Source organism: Hyperoodon ampullatus, assembly GCF_949752795.1.
Source record: "Hyperoodon ampullatus genome assembly, chromosome: 4".
Classification (NCBI taxonomy): Eukaryota; Metazoa; Chordata; class Mammalia; order Artiodactyla; family Ziphiidae; genus Hyperoodon; species Hyperoodon ampullatus.
The window spans coordinates 15,934,035-15,947,892 of record NC_136917.1 but is presented as its reverse complement, the minus strand read 5'-3'; the positions used below and the strand labels follow the sequence as shown (position 1 = coordinate 15,947,892).

Genomic DNA, 13,858 nt, shown 5'->3' with positions numbered 1-13,858 from the left:
GAAAAACATTAAAAGTCACTCATAATTTCATCATAGTGATATTGTTATTTCTGCTTGTATACACTGTATTCCAGTCCTTGTCTGCAAGCAAAATAATAGGTAATTTTATTTAAAAAAATATTTGAATAGGCAAAACATTCACATAGTTTGAAAATAGGAAAGTGTGAAAAGTAAACAATGGAAAGTTTCCCTCCCATCCTTGTCATAAATTTGCCCCAGTTCAACTCCCTTCAAGCTCCCCCTGTTTTGTATCCATCTAGAGTTTTGATGCGTATTCAATCACAACTTTGTCATCAACAGTAAAATATGGACTCATTTCTTTCATTTAACAACATATCTTTCAGGCTTCTGCATATCCGTAGGAAAGCCTCCTCTTCCTTCTCTTTCATAGCTACAGGGTATCTCATTGTTTGGACGGACTTACCAGTGCCCTACTGATGTCATTTTCATTTGGATTGTTCCTTTTTTTTTTTTTGCTATTAGATGCAAAGTTGTAACTTCACAATGTGCATCTATTGATGCATATGATAAATCACTGAAGTTGATTGCTGGGTCAAGGGATAAATGTATTTGTGAATTTGATAGCTCTCACCAAATTGCCCTCCAGAAGGGTTCTGGAAACTTACGCTTCTACCAGCAGTGTCAGAAGGTTGAGTTGCCACATACTATCTGTATACTCTAGACCCAGCGTCCTCCTGCTGACTTCCAAGGAGGAAGGAAAAAGGAATGTGAAAAAGGAAGAACAGTTTATCAAGTACCTACTATATGCCAGACATACACGATATATACGTTTGATCCTCAGTGTAACCCTGTGAGGCAAAGTTTGTTTCCCTGATTCTTATTAATGAGATATTTTGTTGCAGAGAGGTTAAGGAATTTTGCACAGTGACTCAAGTTAAGTGGAAGAGAAGGGTCCTGACCCTGTGGCTGGCTCTGAGGCTGGTGTTGGTTCCTGTGCACCAGAGTCCTGCTACAAGTGATGGTATCTCAGCAGAGCCTGGTGTCTTCCTGATTTCAGCTTTCATGGACCAGCAGTGGTGACAACAGAGTTCTCAGTGTCTCAACTACTTTATTTTCTTGGCTGCCTTAAACTTCAAGTGTCACAGCTCAGCCCTACTTAGAGGAACCCCTGGGAATCTTTGCCCCCTTCCACTTGGCCTCCTGCCCAGGTCCCAGCCCTGGCCCCTCACAAGTGATTTTTGAGGGTGGCGCTGGGCTCCTCTGGGTACCCGTCTCCCAGGAGGGCATCCAGCCACTCCTCCAGGTCTCGCACAAGCTGTTCCAGGTCTCACACCTCTTTCTCTAGCTTCTCCACGAAAACATGCAAGTTCTCCTTCAACCAGGTCCTGATGACCTTGATTGGCTCTTCTGAGGGGTCATCGGTCTGGTATTCAAACACCTGAAAGGCAGACACTCACATTGCATCTTGAGCCTTTTCATGTAGACCCTCCCTTGCCACTGGTTTCTAAAAGTTCCCTGAACCTTTGCAATGCTTTCCTTCTGCCCAAAGTACCCATCCCCACCTTCTCCACCCGGCCGAGACCCATCAATGACACCTCTGGGAAGCCTTCTCAGATTTCCTCAGCCAAGCTTGACATCCCTCAGTACCTTCTTGAATATGTTACCTGGGAAGTCATAGGATTCTGGGCGTAGTTACATTCTCTGATTCTTTCTGACACCTCCCACCTTCTTCCTGAAACAGGCACAAACACCACCTCTTAATAAGGGAAAGGAAAGTGAGTTGGAATAAACTCGGTTGATCATCCCAATGGGATGGAGAGGATATGAGAAGGCAAGCTGTGGAGGCCCCCTTGGCATGCAGCCCTCTCCAGAATATGCTCCTGACTCCGTGTGGACTTGGCTCCTTCCTTCTCAGATTCCAGAATGCTCAGCTGATATTCCTGTGCCCACATATAGCACCAAGGTCAGCAACGCCAACAGTTTCTGGGGGCAAGAAGAGAAGGAGGGAGGAGGTGAATTTCTGGAGGGTATACGTGCATCCCTGCTTCCCTCGAGGAGGGCTAGGCATGGGGCTGCTCTAAGATCATGGTTAGAGCTTAACTTTTTTCTAATTATCTAAGTCACGTGTACTTACTACAAAACCCGCAAATATTGCAGAATTAGATAACGTGGCAACTTACTGGCATTTCATTGGTGTTTTCCCTCCTTTCTCCCTGCTGAGAAGGAAGGCCCACCTCTATTCTCATTCCTTGCCTCGCTTTTGCATTTTTTCTTTTAAATGATCTTTAAAAGGAGTAGACCTTATTGAGGTATAATTCACATACAATAAAATGCACATTTTACATGTACAGTTCGATGAGTTTTGACAAATGTCTGTGCTTGTGGACTACCACTCCAATCTAGATGTAGAACATTTCCATCATCCTAGAAAGTTCCTGTATGTGCTTTTGTGGCCAACTCCTTCTTTACCCCCGCCCCTGCCATAGGGAACCGCTCATCTGCTGTCACTGTGGAGCCGTTTTGCCTGTTCTGTAACTTCACATCAATGAAACCATATATTATATACTTTTTTGTTGAGCAACTTTTACTCAACATAACGCTTCTGAGATGTCTCCATGTTTTCATGTTCGAGGTTATTGATGAGTAGTAATATTATACTGTATGAATATAGAATATATATGTGTGTGTGTGTATGTCTGTACATATATGTGTGCTCTCAAATGGATGCCTGGGATCTTAAGGGGTTTCATGGTTCTAGCTGGATCAGAATTCCATCCACCTCCAGCACTGCTGGACTTCCAGTATCTCTGCTCTAAACCCCATAGCAGCTGCTGTCTGATAAGCAGCTGCTTATCAGTAAACTAATCCTTTGCATGCAACCCACAGCCAAGAAGTCATGGAGATCCCAGCCTGGGCTTTCGGGGTCCTCTCAACACACAGCTCTTCTTCTTCTCCAATGCCTTGTCCTACGGAGTCCAGCTGCTTCAGTTGTGCAGACTCTGCAGCTCAGCGGGACTGCTGGGTTCTGTTCGCCCTCTAACTCTTGGTGCAGCCGTCGTGGGAAAGAGTCGAGGCAATCACCAGTTTCCTTTTCTCAGGGATTGCACTTTTGTGCTATCTGCTGCCCTCACTGGAAAATAGTTGCTTCATTTATTTTGTCAATTTCATGGCTGCTTACAGTGAATGGGAGGGCTAGTTTGGCCCCAGTTACTGTGTTAAGACTGCAATTGGAAGTCTGCCTTTTGGGGTTTGGGTGCAGGAATGAAACGGCTGCCTGAAGACAACATTGCCCCCTGGAGCTTGGGTCAGTCCAAGACCATTTAGGAGATTCTGATGGGTGTGCCAGAATCAGAAGGGGAGAAAACTGAGAGCCTTTTGAAGAGGTGGGAGAAGATAGAGTGGGAATCTGAGTCTGGGAGGGACCCAGTACCCTCTCCTGGGTAGCCCTCGTGGTGTGGCTGGGAGGTCTTAGCACAGGGAATTCAGAGACAACTGCTTTCAACAGACAATGTGAGTTGGGACCGTGATGGTGTCAGGGGGCAAACAAAAGTGGAGAGAGGATTAAGGTGGACACAGTAGTGACCGACATTGACTTTCCCCCCAACTCACTGGATGTGGGCTGAGCCAGATTTAATCTGACTTGAAATAATACATTTCTTATGTACCTGTCTTTGTGAAGCAAGATTTAGACTGGCTACCACAAACAAAGAAGATAAGAGATTTGCATAATTTGTCTCTTCCCTGGATAGCTTTTCAAAAATATATACTAGCAACTATATTATTATTAACTTTAAAAAAAAGTAAAAATTAATTACAGAGCAGCAATGTGACTGAGTCTGTCACACACACTAGGAGTGAAAAAAGCCAGTCATGAAGGGACGCACTGTTTGATTCCATTCCCATGAAATTCAGGGACGTACAAAACTCACCTGTGATGATAGAACTCAGAATCGTGGTTATGGAGTGTGAGCTGGGAGGGGCCTTGGAGGAAGCTTGGACATGCTCTATAGCTTGATCTGGGTAGCAAGCAATTGCCTGGGTGTGGACACCCACTGTGAAATCATTGTATACTTCAGATTAGGGCACTTTTTAAATTTCTTAACAATATTCCCCGAAACTCTCTTTATCTAAGACACACAGAACTGACTCATTCTTTTTTTTTTTTTTTTTTTGGCGGTACCCGGGCCTCTCACTTTTGTGGCCTCTCCCGTTGCAGAGCACAGGCTCCAGACGCGCAGTCTCAGCGGCCATGGCTCACGGGCCTAGCCGCTCCACGGCATGTGGGGTCCTCCCGGACCGGGGCACGAACCCATGTCCCCTGCATTGGCAGACGGACTCTCAACCACTGCGCCATCAGGGAAGCCCCTGACTCATTCTTTATAACGGCTGATGAACATTCTTTGGTCTGAAAGCTCTTCTGTTTCTTTAACCATTCCTCTGTCAATGTGCTAAACAGGATTGTGTCTTCACCAGCATACTTGCTGCTATTTTTTTGTGTGTGTGTGTGTGTGCAGGGTGGAGACAAAGGCAGGGAACAGGGACTAAGACTGAGTTTTAGTCCTTCTCTTGTGCTGTTGTGGGGCCTGAGCCAAATCATTTCTTCTCTCTGAGCCTCAGTTTCTTCACCTGTAGAGTGGATTTTGATATATGCTTTAAGGTCTTTCAAAAAGGCAAGGTGGGGACTCTGTCATCGAATTGATTTGGGAAATGCTGTGGCAAACAAAGTTATGTGGATTTCCTTGCTGCAGGACTTGTCAGAGCCTTCATTATGTGAACGAGCTGTGTAAATCTCCAAGAAGGGAACGAGGGTATCAGCATTCCCCAAACCACAGAACATTTTAAATGACTTTTCTAAAAGGAGCATTCCTGGGGTTTGAGATTCGTGGGACACTTTTTTAGCAAAAGCTGCAGTATAATGGGAGCCCCACAAAGTCCAGCATAAAGGAAGCATTGGAACGTGTATTAAATGTATGAGTGAACAAATCTTTTGAAAACATATATAGGTCAGTCATGTATTGCTCTGCTTAAAACCCTTCAATGGCTTCTTACTAATCTCAGAATAAAATCCCACCCCTTTCCACAGTGTGCAAGGCCCAGATGACCTTCCCAGCCTCCTTTTACATCCTTCCCTCAGTTCTCCACCTGGGAGGCGGTGGAGTGCAGGGTCACCTTGCTAAGGGTTCTGGAATCAGATGGCCCTGGCTTCAAATCCCAGTATGTCCCTGCTGTCTGGCCTTTTGGCTTTCTGACCTCAGCTTACCCATTTGCTAATAATTGCTTCTCGGGAATGTTATGAAAGAGAGAGGGGTAGAAGCACCCGGCTGTGCACATAAGGGCTAATGTTTTCCATTTTGACAAAACCCTATGTGAGGTTTGAATTTCAGCCCTAAGAATAAAAGCTCCAGGACCTCTCCAATTCAGGTGTATTCTCCTATTTATTTCGGTTCATTCATTCATTCAGCACCTGTTATGTACCAACCACTATTCTAGGCACTAGGAATACAGCAGGAAGCTAAATAAAAATCCCAGCCCTCCTGGAGCATAGCTTCTGCTGGCAGGGTGGATAATTAAATGAGTGTCAGTAATGACTTCTAGAAGAAGCTCCTGAGCCCTGCCGTGTTCCACCAGGTTGGGCTCTACGGAGAGTCAGGCTGAAAGCCTGTTTCTGACTTTGAGGGCCTTACAGTCTGCCTGGAGTGTTAAGTGGAGTCCAGATGGGAGGAAAGCCATGTACACCTGGTCTGGCCTCACCTGTTTCTTGTCCTCAGAGTGACCTCCCCTTCTCTCAGCTGCCACTCGCCCCCTGCTGCCCACCTGTTGCATCACCATGATCTCAGATCAGGCTGCCTGGGTGGAACAGGGTACCCTCACGTCCCCGGCCTCTGGTCACCAAGCATCTCTCAAGCCATGAATTCTGATGTCACAGAAGGTGGGGACAGTCAGGCCCCCACTCTGCACCATCCTGGTGTTTAGCCCCAACTTGTTTTTCATATAAATGTAAAAAACAAAGGCCAGAAAGAAATACACCGAAAGATTTTATTTCAGGATGGTGATTTTTCTAATCCTTTTTCTTCTCTTTTCAAATTTTTTTATAAGATGCAAGTCTTTAAATAAAAAAACAATAAAATATTTTTAACTGAATTTATTGAGATAATTGTAGATTCAGATGCAGTTGTAAGAAATGGTATAGGAGGGCTTCACTGGTGGTGCAGTGGTTGAGAGTCCGCCTGCCGATGCAGGGGACATGGGTTCGTGCCCCGGTCTGGGAAGATCCCACATGCCGCGGAGTGGCTGGGCCTGTGAGCCATGGCTGCTGAGCCTGTGTGTCCAGAGCCTGTGCTCCGCAACGGGAGAGGCCACAACAGTGAGAGGCCCGCATACTGCAAAAATAATAATAATAATAAAGAAATGGTATAGGAGATCCTGGGTACCCTTTACTCAGTTTCCACTGATGCTAACATAGGCTTTTGCCATGGATACAATCTATCAATCTTATTAAAATCTCCCCAGTTCCACTTGTATTCATTTGTGCGTGTATTTAATTCTAAATAATTCTGTCACATGGCTAGATTTGGGTATCTACCACTACAGTCATGATACAGAAGAATTCCCAAACCACAGGGTTCTGTGTTGCCATTTGATCCACGTCCCCTCCCTTCCCACCACTGTCTCTAATTCCTGGCAACCACTGATCTGTTGTCTATTGCTAAAATTTTATCTTTTCAAAAATGTCGTATCAATGGAATCAAATAGTCTGTGACCTTTGGAGACTGGCTTTTTGGTACTTAGCACAATTCCCTGGAAATTCATCCCGATTATCCTGCATCGGTAGTTTGTCCCTCTTTTTTTGTGTGTAGTATTTCATGGCAGGGATGTGCCACAGTTTACCAGCCACCCACTGAAAGACATCTGGGCTGTTTCCAGGTTTTGGCTTTTATGAGTAAAGCTAATATGGGCTTTCTTGTATAGGCATACCTTGTTTTATTGCACTTGGTAGATACTGCATTTTTTACAAATTGAAGTTTTGTGGTAACCCTGCATGGAGCAACAGCATTTGCTCATTTCATGTCTTTGTGTCACATTTTGGTAATTCTTGCCATATTTCAAATTTTTTCACTATTATTATGTTTGTTATGGTGATCTGTGATCTTTGATATTACTACCACAACTCCCTGAAGGCTCAGATGATGGTTAGCATTTTTAGCAATAAAGTATTTTTAGTTAGGGTATGCGCATCATTTTAGACATAATGCTGTTGCACATTTAATAGACTACAGTATAGTGTAAACATAACTTTTATGTGTGCTGAGAAAGCAAAAAAAATGTGTGACTCGCTTTATTATGATATTCACTTTATTGTGGTGGTCTGGAACCAATATCTCCGAGGTATGCCAATACAGGTTTTTGTGTGAACCTAAGTTTTATTTCTCTGGGATGTGTAAGAAGACAGTTGCTGGATTATGTGGTAATAGCGTTATAATTTTATAAGACACAGTCAAACTATTTCCTAGAGTGGCTGTACCATTTTACATTCTCATCAGCAATATAGGAACAATACAGTCTCTCCTCATACTCCCTAGCATTGGTTATTTATTTTAGACATTTGAGTAGGTATATAGTGATATCTCATTGTGGTTTGGATTTGCATTTTTTTAAGGTTTCCCTTTTTTTTTTTTTAGATGTTGGAGGTAGGAGTTAATTAATTAATGTATTTATTTTTGCTGTGTTGGGTCTTGGTTTCTGTGCAAGGGCTTTCTGCAGTTGTGGCAAGTGGGGGCCACTCTTCATCACGATGCGCGGGCCTCTCACTATCGCGGCCTCTCTTGTTGCGGAGCACAGGCTCGAGATGCGCAGGCTCAGTAGTTGTGGCTCACGGGCCTAGTTGCCCCGCAACATGTGGGATCCTCCCAGACCAGGGCTCAAACCCGTGTCCCCTGCATTAGCAGGTAGATTCTCAACCACTGCGCCACCAGGGAAGCCCGGATTTGCATTTTTTTGATATCTAATTATGTTGAACATCTCATGTGCTTTTTTGCCATCTGTATCTCCTCCTCAGTGAAACGTCTGTTCACATCTTCTGCTCATTTTCTAATTGGATTGGTTTTTTTACAGTTAAGTGTTGAGAGTTCTTTGTATATTTCAGATACTAGATGGATGTATGGCTTGTAAATATTTTCTCCCAGTCTGTAGCTTGTCTCTTCATCTGCTGCACATAGACTTTTGCAGAGAAAAAGGTTTTAATTTTGTTGATGTTCAACTTATCAATTTTTTCTTTTGTGAATCATGGGTTTTGGTGTCAAATCTAAGAACTCTTCACTAGCCCTAGAAGCAGAAGATTTTCTCCTATTTTAAAAAAGTTTTATAGTTTTATGCTTCACCTTCCAGTCCATGATATGTTTGGAGTTAATTTTTGTATAAGGTGTCAAGTTTGGATCAAGGTTCATTTTTTTGCCTGTGGATGTCCATTTGCTCCAGCACCATTTGTTGAAAATGGTTTCATTTCTCCTTTGAATTTCTTTTGCATCTTTGTCAAAAATAAGCTGAACATATCTGAGTGGGTCTATTTCTGGTTCTCTACTCTGTTTCATTGATCTATGTATTGATCCCCACACCAACACCGACTGTCTTGATTATAACTATACAGTAAACCTTAATATTGAGTAGAGTGATTTCTCCCACTTTGTTCTTTGTCAAGATTATTTTCAGCACTTCTAGGGCCTAAGCCTTTCCATATAAACTTAGAATAAGATGTCTATGTCTACAGAAACAAAACAAAACAAAACCTTGTTAGCTGGAATTTTGACAGGAATTGCATTAAACCTATAGATCTCCTGGGGGAGAACTGTCATCTTTAATATGTTGTGTCTTCCAATCGAGGAACGTGGTATGCCTTACCATTGATTTAGGTTTTCTCTGATCAGCATTTTGTAGTTTTCAGCATATAGATCCTATACGTGTTTTAAGTGTATATTTACATGTTTCATTTACTTTGCACTCCCCTCATATTTTAAAAGCCTCCATCTACCAAAGAAATTTCATGTGTTAAGAAATCATTAATTTTCAACATTTTGGTGATCTAAGTTTCCCAAAGTGACACATACAAAGTTCCTGATTAGCACCCAGATAACTTTTATTAATTGAGCACCTACTGTATGCTAGGCATTTCACTACTTTATTTATTACATCTTCTCCAGGCTATAATTCTGTAGATAGTTGGGGATTAAGTCTGTTTTACTAGCCATTGTATCTCTAAATCTCATTATGCAGCCTGTTACATACTAAATGTTCAGTAAAAATATTTGTTGAATGGATGAATAATGAGCAATTTCAAAATGTGGGTTCTGAGAAGCCCTGAGCTATGTCTGGTGAATACATTTTTGTATTTAGAGTACTTGGATCAGAAAATATTTGTTGAATGAGGAAAGCAGGTGGTATGATTTTAATTTTACCAATGAAGAAGCTGAGGCCCAGGGTAGCCGAGGAAGGATAGTAGCTGTCACGTGCTGAGTTATCAACTCTGTTCCAGACCCCTCTGAAGTGTGTTCCATAAATTATCTCATCTGATACTGATAACTGTCCTGCAAGATCGGGGCTGGCTATCTGTCTGGACATTACTCTCCTTATTCAAGATCATACACTCTGCTAAGGGTCTGAGTGCAGGTCTATTTAACTCCAAAGCCTTTTAGTTTACCCCAAGGGGTTAATGTAATTTCAGCCAAAAGCAAAGAAAATTGCCATTCTCATTATCCTTTGTGGCTTTATTGTGGGTGAGTAGATGTGTCCTCATTAAGCTTTTTGAAATATCAAAAGTAGCTATAGTCCCTCTTTCCTCTTCAACTTCATGATGACCCCAGTTTGGCACCCAGGAATGTCAAACAATCTCCATTCCTTCTTCTTCCCCTTTCTCCTGCATATCCTTATTATTATTATCATCCACAGCTAAGATACATCAAGAAATTACTGAGCACAGGGCTCTATGCAAAGTGCTTTATATGTATTAACTCACTGTATTATTATTTCAACTCTGGATGGCAAATGATATTATTATCTCCATTTTACAGTTGAGGAGACTGAGGCTCACAATGGTTAAGTCACTTTCCTAAAGTTACACAGAGAAGCAGGGCCGAGATCTGAACTCCATGGGTCTGATTCCAGCACCCAGGGTCTTGACTGCCATGAGATACTGCCCCTTCCATGGGAAAACTCAAGACCAGAAAAAGAAAGGGATCTGCCCAAGCCATTCGGAAAAAAGAGGCCAGATCTCAAGTCTCTTGCTCCCACCCGGGGACTCTTCACAAGGCCATCTGCATCATCTCCATGGTCTTGCACATGGGCAGCTACTGGCTTCTTGGGTTTTACCTCCAGGAAACGTTTCAAATGTGAAATGCAGACACTCCAGGACTGCCCATTAAACTAATTGTGGCATATCGAAAGTAATGAATTACAGCCATGGAAAGAGAAGACAACCGGAAACATTTTCCTAGAAACCCAATGAATTCTTCCAGGAAACTGCTCTGAAGAGCATTGATGAGTTGGGGAGCTTCTGTGATTAGTTCTGAGGGCCAGTTCCTGGGGCAGGAAACTGAGGGAAGCCAAGCATCCCTGCCCGGCCCTCAGAGCGCCTGCCCAGAAGCCGGTGTGGGCTGCGGGCTGGGGCAGGGTAGGTGCTAGGAGCTGGGGCTCTGGGCGGGGTGCCTCCCAACCTCCCCTGCCAGCCAGCACTCCACTACCCAGTACAGGAAGAGGGAGGGGATGAGAAAGGAGGGAGGGACCCCGGACTAGGGATTTAGGTTTCCTGAGTGAACGTGGGAGTGAATGGGGGAGTGGGGGAATGAATGGAAAATGTGTGGGTGAAAAAAGAGTTCCAGGCAAATCACTAATGGAAAAATTATACTGTTTGCAGGGAGCAGTCTGCCCATACCTACCAGGCGGAGACCAAGCAGTGCTCTGTGCTTGAGTTCTGTCTCCCAAACACATCTGGGTTCGAATCCTTGTGTCACGGTGTTTCTGAGTCTCAGTTATCTGAAAAATGAGACCAGTAATAACGTATGCCTTGTGGGGATACTGGGAGGGCCAACTGGGATGATCTAACTGGATAGGGTCTGGTTCAAAGTAGGAACCCAGTTAGTCCCCTCCCTCTCCCCTCCCTCTCTCTCTCCTTTCCCCCCTCCTTTTTCTTCCTTGCTTCTCTCGTCTTTATAGACTGGCTGCTCCAGTGCCAACTCAATGCAAAAGTCTCCCCCAGTAAGTTTAAGAAGGCAAAGACTTTCTATGAAAAATCTATCCAGAAAACTGATACACATGGTCTAATAGGCAAGCCTGGATAAGAATGGGTGGGGCCAAATGGGGTATGGAGAAAGGAGACTGGGATGGCCCCATAAAGGAGGCAGTTTTGGCTAGTTGGAGGGGGAGAAGAAAGGGAATCTGGGGAGACTGAGCATCATGGGCAAAGACCTCCCAACCTGGGTCTTACACTGGAACCCAGTCCTAACCTGGGTCTGACTTGCACGTGTAACAAGGATTACAAACTCAAATGCATAGAGGTACTGAACAATTAATAAAATGAGAGGAGTGGGCTGGGTGTACAACGAAAAGGCCTGGTGGGGACTGTGACAAATTATAACATGCATGTCTGGAAAGGCCAGCCAATTGTTGCCGTGAGAATGTAAGATCCAGTGTCATAAGGTCTTCTGACTTTTTTCGAGAGAAGCTAGAAATTCAGTCTTTTGCGTGAAATCTCCTGACTCGTAAATGTTGGTAACAAATTCAACTTTAGGGAAAAAACAAAAAATGCACTGTATGGGTGAAATGCAGGCCACTGGTTTATGAACTCTGATTTATTGTGTGTCTGCTGTGGGATGGGTGCTGTGCTGGGCTCCAACATGGCTTGTCCCTAATTTTCATAACAGCCTGGCCATGTGGGGCTTCTTACCGATGTGATGGCAGGCAACAGAAGTCCTTATCGTTTGCTAAATTTAGAAAAGGTAAGTTTTGGAGGGAGGTCCAAAGGGAGCTCCTGGAAAAATAGATGGAGAGGCTGGAGATCCAGAGAGAGGAGCCACAGGCCAGGGCGTGTCATAGGTACATTCTGAACCCAGAATTGTATGAGGGCAAATGTTGGATCCCAAAGACATGAAAGAATTCCAAATTCTCTTGGTGTCTGCATTAGCTACCTATGTCTTCTATAACAAATTGCTACAAACTAAGTGACTTAAAACAATAGAAGTTAACTTTCGCACAGTTCTGGAGACCAGAAGTCCAAAGTCAGTATCTCTGGGCTGAAACCAAGGCATCAGGCTGACTGCATGCCCTCTGGAGGCTCTAGAGAATCCCTTCCTTGTCTCTTCCAACTTCTGGTGGCCGCCAGCATTTCTTGGCTTGTGGCCTCATCACTCCAGTCTCTGCCTCCATGGTCACATTGCTTCCTCTTCTGTGTGTGTGAAATCTTCCTCTCATAAGGATACATGGATTGCATTGGGGCCCACCCAGATAATTGAGGTTCAAAATCCTGAATTTAATGACCTGTAAAGTCCTTTTCTGCAATATAAAGTAACAGTCACAGATTCCAGGAATTAGGACATAGATATCTTTGGGGGACTTGTTCCAGCCCACCACAGTGTCTGGGACATTCCCTGAAGATTCAAAGCTCTGGACTGGGGCAATGGCTAGACAGGGCCTTGTCACAGGCCTGGCCCCTGGCCACCCCCCAGGTAGGGAGGAGAATCTGGGCTTCCGTTGCTTCTGCAGAGTGGGAGACAGGGCTGTGTCTGGCCCCCACTCCTCCCAAGCCTCGCATCTGGGGGATTCCTTCGAGGAAAAGAGGGATTTGGGATGCAGATCAAACCGCTGCTTGCTGTTCCCATCTCCCATCTGCTCCAAGATGGAGACCCAGCTCAGATCGACTGGGGTGTGTCTGAGTTACCAGCACCCTGAGGACACGGACCATCTCCCTGTGATCCTCTGTGGCATCCCAGAACTTAGCACAATGCCTGGCACTTAGTAGGAACTCAGTATTTGTTAACAGCTTGCTACCTCCAAAGTCTGTGTCTCTCCCTGTCCCTGTTATTGCAGCAAGTGGCACCTGGGATGCCAGACGAATGAGGGGACAAATGTATACATTTGCACACAGCTTTGGCATATGCTTGCCTGCTGGGGACGCGGGCCACACCAAAAATACCCTTCTGCATACCCCATTAACCAGAGGGCTAGAAGAACTGTGAACTGTGGACCAAAAATGAAAAAAAAAGCGGGATTAATTTATGAGGCGTTCTGCTGCCTGGATGGCTCATTGCATACCCGTTTTGGCAACATAGCCCTGTAATGTGCTTCTAGACTTACTGTACTTTGACATCCAGGGGTTCTTTTGTAATATGCCAAATATTCCACTGTTATTGTTCTAGGCACCTCCTGTTGGTCATTGGGCTAATTTATTTCAGTCGGAATTTTAGGACCAGACACAACTCTTATTACTCACTGCTTCGAAGAGGGAATAAAAGAGCAATTGATATTTGGAAAAATGAAAAATATGTCCAGAAGACTTTGGGCCCTGAGGCCAAGAAGTAAAAAAAAAGGGGGGAAAGCTGGAGGGAAAACTAAGGCGGGCTCACCTCGTCATGCACTCTGTCGTGGCCTGTCTCGGAGACGTGCAGTCTAGATAACGTCTGCAGACAAATGGATCAAGGACAGGGCTCTGAGACTTCCTCAGGCACCTGGGTCCTTATGCACATGACTTCAGCTGCCACCTACAGGAGCAGGACTGGGAAAGATCGTAGTGTGGAGGGCACACCTCAGTTAGTTGTGTGTTAAGTCGGGACTTGGGTGGAAGGGTGAGGGAGAAATCCCAGGGTGATTGTGGAATTCCCAAGGCCACGTGCTCCCGAGTCCATGCAAAAGAGAC

At 44.5% G+C, this 13,858-nt stretch overlaps 1 protein-coding gene across 1 annotated transcript; it reads right to left on the bottom strand.

The window, feature by feature from the left end:
• Positions 1-1,186: 1,186 nt before the first annotated feature.
• Positions 1,187-5,790, bottom strand: SMIM23 (small integral membrane protein 23; the record flags this gene model as incomplete). Its single annotated transcript, XM_079701417.1, is given in 5 exon segments — positions 1,187-1,288; positions 1,292-1,399; positions 1,626-1,693; positions 1,893-1,944; positions 5,713-5,790. Coding segments are annotated over 5 exon segments (408 nt in total).
• Between the last annotated feature and the right edge of the window lie 8,068 nt (positions 5,791-13,858).